At 41.4% G+C, this 8,098-nt stretch overlaps 1 protein-coding gene across 1 annotated transcript in view; it reads right to left on the minus strand.

Moving 5' to 3' along the window:
- fry (microtubule binding protein furry) overlaps positions 1 to 8,098 on the minus strand; it is a 97,010-nt gene extending 88,912 nt beyond the window's left edge. Inside the window, exons 1-2 of the mRNA XM_080278164.1 lie at positions 8,048 to 8,098; positions 5,941 to 6,118 (exon numbers count right to left, since the gene is read on the minus strand). Coding sequence (XP_080134290.1) covers positions 5,941 to 6,088 — 148 coding nt within the window. The 5' untranslated portion in view covers positions 6,089 to 6,118; positions 8,048 to 8,098. The remainder of the gene's footprint in view (positions 1 to 5,940; positions 6,119 to 8,047) is intronic.

Raw genomic sequence — 8,098 nt, forward strand, 5'->3', positions numbered from 1 at the left:
CAATTTCTCATTCTCCACTCCTTCCACATGGCCAAACCATCTCAGGGCACTTCTCTTAACACTTGCCAATACATCCACAACAACACTACAATGTTCCTTTCCTTGACTGTTCTTCCACTTAACTCCACGTACTCCTTTCAGATAACTCCTCTCCACTCTTCGATCCCTTCACTTCTTCCAGCAAAGTTTAAGCTTCACTTCCATTTGTTAGAACTTTTTTTTTTCTTTACCATTTATAAAGGCTTCAAGATCCTTGCATGCATCAGCTTTGGGAAGCTAATGGCTGCTCTTCAAGCTCCTCAATTTCTAGAAGCCTCTCTATTCAGTCACTTATTTATAAGGTCACACTATATGACCTCCTCCCAAGTTGTTTTTGGTCTACCTTTAGCAGCTATACCCTTGAAGTTCATACCTCCCACTCTCCACACCCAGCTGGCAACCTCCATCCTCTCCGCAGACCCAAACCATCAAAATCTACCCTTTCTCATCACATCACAATACTGTCCAGCAATGACTTCTTACTTCCATGCTCCACTCCACATTTGGTACAAGCACCTGACTCACTAGGCCACCAAGCATCATCCACATGACCACCATGTGTCCAGTGTGTCTTTGCCACCTTCACAAATGACATCATACAAACTCTGAGTCACCCTTGGATTTAAATTCCTTGGGACCATGTTCAGCTGGAATGCCTTAACCATTGGAGCACAGGGAATCCATGTCACCACCAGGCACCTATAGTCTCAGATTACCTTTGAGAAATGACGTCACACACAGACAGCAAAAATAATGAATATGAAAGAGTCAGAGGCGGCAACACTCACACCTACAAGGACATCACAATGGTAAGAACAAAGTACTGTATATGCAAAGCAATAATCAGTTTGGTTTCACTTGACAAGTATCCCCAATCCCTTTCTGATCAATTCATGGCCATGTGTGGTCAGACTGGAGGACTGATTCCTACTACACAACTAAAGCTCATCAAAGTTTAATCAGCTACAACTTAGTATCTACGACATGAGTGACCCAGTTCCCTCAGACAAACCCTCACTTAAATTTGTCAGCATATTTACAGCTGCTGGTTAGGAATGCCTTCATGTGGTGGCACTAACCATAACCCAGCAGCCCCACTATCCATTTACATAAAGATCCCTCAGCTAGCTCCCTGCAACCCAAAGGGATGATGGTGGACTACCGGAGGACGTTTTCAGCCAGTAGTCCACCAGGTTCAGATCCAGATGAACTTATGATCACAACAACGTAGCATGATGACATCTTTTGTATTTTATTATTGGTACTGCCAGACAAATTTTATTAAACACAGGGGAGATTTTCACACTATGAGGGGTCTCTGTTAATCTGAAAATAATTACCTGGCAGAAGAAACAATAAATAATATATATCACGGAAAGAGTACTGTATATCACTTAGTCAGGGTCTAAATCACATATCCTACTAACACCTCCCCATACCTTGATGTGAGATGGTGGGCTGGGGAGGGATGCAAGCATTTACCAGGTGTATCTCAACTACAGTGGATTAAATACAGGGAATATATCCAGGTATATCACTCAAGCAGGCTCTAGAATATAAGCCATACTAGTATTTGTGGCTCCTTTGGTGTGAAAAACCAGACAAGGATGGACTAGAGGAGTTTACATCCTGAGTATAGCAGTTATGATACAGGATATTCAGAAGGCAATAATGCATACTGACCATACACAGTTTACATTTTGCCACATCTCCCATAGCCTTGGTGAGATGTGGTGAATGGAACAAAGTGTTTACATTCCAGGCATAGCGGATATATATATGCCATGAAATAATACCGTACCATACTTCAAACATACAGCAATCAAGCAGGTTCTACATTTCTTTATAGAGGACAAAATACGCGGTATATTTGTAGCTATGTCGGACACAATAGCTACTCCATGAAATATGTCCAGCACAGTGGTCAAGCATGTTCTACATCATCTCCCACTACCTTGGCGTGAGGACATGAGCCGGTCGAGGAGAAGCTTCTTGAAAACGGCCACCCCAGGGGCCACAATCCTGCGGCCAAGGCTTGGCGAGAGCATGGGAGATGCACCCCCACCCCCTCCCGCACCCATGCTCCCATCGCCACCCCCACTCGAGTTGGAAGAGGGCGGGTGGGAGGAAAGGAGGGAGTGGCCACTGTCCCTTGAGTCATCACGTTGTCTGTGGTTAGTGTAGTCTAAGTCAGGTTAGCCCAAGTGAGGTCAGGGTGGGTTGGGTTAGATTAGGTTAGGTCAGATAAGGGTGGGTTAGGATAGATTTGGTTTGGTTAGATTATAATAGGATTGGATTCAATAGGATATGTTAAGCAGGGTTGGGTCAGATTGGGTTTGTTTGGATTAGGTTAGGTCATCACTTGGTCTGTGTGGCCATGGCAGGTGTTTGCACTCATGTGTACTGCACTTGGGTCATCCAGTAGGCATGCATGGTGGAGATGGAGTAAACAGGAACAGGTCAACCAGGGAAATGCAAACAGTGAAAAGAGATACTGATTTTTCTTGGTGGGCTTGAGGACTCAATCAACTGCTACATCATCATTAAAAAAGATTTAACTACGAATAAAACTGCCATCTCACCACTGCGAATGTTGAGTTGTAACAAGAAATTTAAACTAGAACATGATGCAAGTAAAAAAGCAGTTTTATACAATGGATATACAACAATACAAGTACTGTCATCTTATTTTGCCAACAAGTTATGAGAAACAAACTGCAGGACAAGAATCCCTTGCCTAGTTAAATTTACTTCAGCTAACAATGAAAATAAATCTACGACACCTTTGTGGGGACTGTGGTGGTGGATTCTGCAATGTGAGTTCAATGGTCTGATGAGTCCCAACGTGGAGGCGGTACGTGTACAGCGAGACAGTATCCTCCGAAGGGACAGAAGAGCTTACATTGTTGTTGTTGTTGTTGCTGCTGTTCTGGTTGTTGGCACTGGGGACTTGGGGGCGGCGGAAGGTAGGGGGGAGGGTTCGGGTGCGCTTCATCATTGATGGTTTGGAGAGCTTGTAAAACTGTAGCTCTTAAGAAATTCACGTATATTTTCAAGGCTCGGGTGATGGGTGAATGAGCATTCAATATCTTGTTTTCTGAGCTGACAACACAAGGCAAAAGTGTTCCAACCATCCTCAACTCTCACAAATTCAACCCACGCATAAAGCCTGTTGACCAAACTTGTGGTACCAAGTGCGTGTGTTCCAGCCATTCCTCATCTCAAAAGTTCACAATTTACGGCAGTTCCATCTCTGAACTTATGGCACCAATCATCTCAGTCTGGGTCACATTCTACAGCATAAATTTACAGTCACATCTACCGGACTTACAACAAGAGATGTCTGTTTTCCATCTGTTGTCTACTGAGCTTAAAACACTGACCACATGCAATCCAGCTGCACCTCACTACACAAATTTAGTCATTGGTACTCTTATCTAGTGAGTTTAGGATACTAAGCATCTGTTTTCCAACCACCTCCCACCACACATATAGTGTCTGGAGCTACATCTACTGAGTTTAAGATACCATGCCTTCATATTATAACATCACAGCATAAACTAACTCCCCTTCAATCTTGTCTACCTAGCATATGGCACTGAATGCATGCATTCAGCCACACATCACCACAAAAATTCACAATCATTGGTACTATTGTCTTCTAGGCTAGAGATGCTGAGGATATGTTATTCAGCCTCCCCCACTACACAAATTCATAGTCTCTAGTAATATTATCTACTGAGTTTATGATACTGAGGATCCATTTTTTACATACCACACAAACTTACAATCTCCATCACTCCTGCACAGTGAGCTTGAGGCACTGATCACATGCATTCCATCCTCCACCACACAAACTTATTGATATACTTTTACATTCTTCTCTATTAGACTTAAGATGCCAAGCATATATTTTTCAAACCCCTCACATAACTTCAATCCCCATCACTCCTGTTCAAAAAGCTTATAATACCGACTGAGCCACATTCCCACACACAATCTCCTTCAGTCTCGCCTACTGTGCTAATGGTAGTGAGCACACAAGTTCCATCCACCCCTCACCCCACACCACTCCAGGCAATGACCCTCACCCACTTGCTGTCGCTGTATGAAGGTCGGGGCTGCAGGGTGGAGGGGGGAAAATGGCCCTTATGGTGTGGGGCTCCAAGACACAGCACACATAGCAATCCCATTAAGCTAACCTGATTATCTGGTGGATTTCTTATGACTAGCGTTGTGTTTTTCTACCAGACAATCCTAGAATTTACCTCAATTATACGGTATTATTTATATTCTAGCTTGGTCTGAAACTCGTCTCTCCACCTTGACTGTTGTATTATAACCAGAGGTTAATGCTAGAATATGGTACTAGTCATGAAGAAGTGCTATAGAAATAAAGCCATAGCACTGGCTTGTTGTGCCCCTTAGCTACACAAAATACTCAGTGAGGTGAGAAGAGTACAGTGGAATTGTTCCCTACATTTGTTAAAGAGAGACTATGGTATCTTACACTAGGTGACTAAACACACCTCACACATGCCAATCTCATTTTGCTAACCTGATTACCCTTGTGCATGTCTTGAGAATTGTCTTGTGTGTTTTTCTACCAACTGGACAAATCCAGAGTTTACTTAAATAGTAACTATGTCCACCATACTTATTTCTTTTCAGCTGCTTGCCACATTTTACCCTCCATGCTTTATTTACAATAGCATTGGTGACCCTGAAAATAGAGAGAGAAAGAGAGAGAGAGAGAGAGAGAGAGAGAGAGAGAGTCCTGTTACGGTACATAAAACAAGGAAGGGGAGATGTGGAAAGAAGGGGAGGAAAGGTAGAGAGGAATATCTTATTAAAATGAAGCCATATAAGTAAAACACACACACACACACACACACACACACACACACACACACACACACACACACACACACACATTATATATATGCACACACTAGACATATTAACCCACTGACACACACACACACACACACACACACACACAAGCTACATATATACACACACACACACACACAAGCTATATATATGCACACACTGGACATATTAACCCACTGAGACACACACACACACACACACACACACACACACACACACACACACACACACACACACACAATGTCATGTTACGTGGTCCACGAAGGAAGGTTAGGCATCATCATTTTGAAAGTTAATGTCCACATACTAGATGGCATACAGCAGATCCAAAGAGAAAGGAAGAAGAAACAAATTTAGAACTAGAAAACAGAAATTGATACATTACACAGATTAATCCTCTCAGCATGAGGAGATATCATTAATGGGTATTTTGGCCACCTTTAAACAACCGTACTCGGCTCTGGAGACCCCTTTTAATTCTGTAGGGGTTCGATACAGCCTTCATTAACCCTTCACTACCAGGTGGTTCATTGCTACTCTTCTAAGCTGAATTATGGTAGACAGCACCAGTATGATGTGAACTAAACAACATGAACTAGAGAGGTAACAGTTTCAAGCAAATCTATGACAATTCCCAAAGTCTGCTGCCACACTGTTCCAGCATTTACAACTGTGGAGAACACATTCCTTAACAGGATTGGTGTAGTAGTGTGTGGTGGTTCTGTGCAGTCCCCCCCCCCCCACATACACTTTTTGGCTTATAAAATTACCTGAAAAGCTTAACTAACAAATCTGGGAATGGTACCTCAAAACACCAAGCCTAGGTACGTACATGGTAGTTTTTCAGAACTATTGGCCCACAATGAAATCATAAGGCTGTGGCAATGAGTGCTTGTAATAAGAATGGGAACATCAAAGAGAAAAGGAGAAAAAAAAAAACTTCCTTCTGGAAAATTTAAAACATGTCCTTTGGCTGATGGGATTAAAACAATGTGATAATTGTCTTACCTAGTGGTGGAGGTGTGGTGGTTGCATTGGCTGTGGTGGTGGATGAAGAGGTGGGTTGTGGAGGTGGTGGTGTGTGGGATGGGGCAAGTGCTGCAAACACCAGCTCCTCATTCACCGCCTGGGCCAGCAGTTCTTCAGGCTCGGCCATGATGACTCACCGATGCCACATCACATCTGTCTGTAACAAATCATATAAAATCAAATGACAACACACTTACTTTTAGGAAATTCCTATACAAAGGATGCCCATTGTACAGCAACTGTGATCAATGAACTGAGAGCTAAATCCAGTGTCAAAATCAGCCAATTCTCCACAACAGCAGATGGAAAATGTTGGGAAAAAGAAAGCAAAGATGAGTAATAAGATCTGTATCACAGCAAGATTCTAAGCTTGGACTTTTGGCTCTACACACTTGTGGTTAAGTTTCCTGTTTAAGAGTATGATTGTGTAGCTAAAGTAACCACATACCATTAATGGTAATATCTCTCGGGGCTGATGGAAGCCAACCATCTACTACCTACCAGTCTGTAATAGCTATGTGCAAGTTTCTATTGGATGTGCAAGGGAAACTGATTGTGGGTAATTCATGTACCTCTTGTTCCTCCTGCACAGTAAAATCTGAGGGAATGGATCATAAGTTTGTTAGAGAATCCAGGGTAAATTCTGTAATTACACCCAGCTGACGGACATTGAAATTAATGTGTTCATCACTTAGTATTGTAAATGCTTTAAGTATAATATTTAGTAAAAAAAAAAAAAAAAAGGAGGAGGGATTATTTTCCAGCTCCAATCACTACCCATTATCATATAAGGGTGAGCCAACCTAACCTCAATTAATCAGACCTAACCTGATTTTGGACCAAAGACTAAGAGCAGTACGGTCAAGTTACTGACATCAGCGGTAGCATGCTGCAAGAGTCAACAGGTTGATTCAGCTCCAAAACTCATTAATCTAAACTGCTCCTGTTAGGTTACAGTATGTTAGATTAGGTCAGGTTATATTGTCGGGTCAGGTGAGGTTAGGTTAACCAAGATAAAACAACTGGTAATGAACTCACCTCAGAGCTGAATTGACAACAACCTACCACAATAAATGGCCATTTGGCATTGTCTGCAAGTAAATCTGATAAAGTTTTAATACTAACATGTTCAAAACTATTCATGGCCACAACTTTTCAAGCTGATCACTGTGATACTTAGGTTATAGTTTACTGATTAAAGATGGGAACAGTTGTAAATTATATGCATGGGGGCTCTCCAAGATTTTTAGTGCTTTTAAAATGATTTAGTAAATAATGAAGGAGGATTTTCTTCAGCTCACATCACCATCCATTATCACACATGAGTTAATGTGAGGTAACCTAACCTAACCTAACCTAACTAAACCTAGGCCAACTTAACTGAATTTAACCTACTTTAACTAACCCTGATTTTAATACTGATGAAAATCCATAGTTACAGGCTGGTCAATCATCTATCTTACTCACCAAGCATTAAAATAAAAAGCATCCATGGCAAATCTTTAAAAAAAAAAAAAAAAAAAAACTGCAGACAATATCGATAACAGTCTAAGTGGTGAGCATAATAATTTCCATTAATTGGGTGTAAGTCCAAAAAAATACATTTAAAAATAATTTTCACTATTGATACTACTGATGTTGGAGAATAATAAAGAAAATAAATGTACCTTAAGTAAAATGCAAGATATATAAACCATCAAAGGGACATCCCAACATTCCATGGCTATTGGAAAGCACACCTATAAAATGGTTCTGATAAGAGTATAGTATCCAGAAAAAATCTATGTTAAGTACAGTTATCTCTACTTGATAACATTGAAAAGCACACTGTCATCCCCTAAGTAACACAAGTAAATATCGAAGTAAATTATGACAAAATATACTCGCTGATGTGGCAACATATATGACAGAAGGAAATTCTGCAAATGGTTCTCGGAGCAATTTTTTCCTAGTCACCTCCCACCCATCTCACACACGCACACATATATCACGCCTTCATGGCTTCACTACACCACTAACATCACACCACAACACCACTGGTATATGAGGGACACTGCAGCACACACGCCCCTGCCACACCACTCACCTTAAAGCGGAAATCTGACGGGAAATAATGACAGAAACAGGCACATTGATT

The sequence above is a fragment of the Coenobita brevimanus genome, chromosome 72 (assembly GCF_032717465.1).
Source record: "Coenobita brevimanus isolate Jiangsu-jjx chromosome 72, ASM3271746v2, whole genome shotgun sequence".
In the NCBI taxonomy this organism is placed as follows: domain Eukaryota; kingdom Metazoa; phylum Arthropoda; class Malacostraca; order Decapoda; family Coenobitidae; genus Coenobita; species Coenobita brevimanus.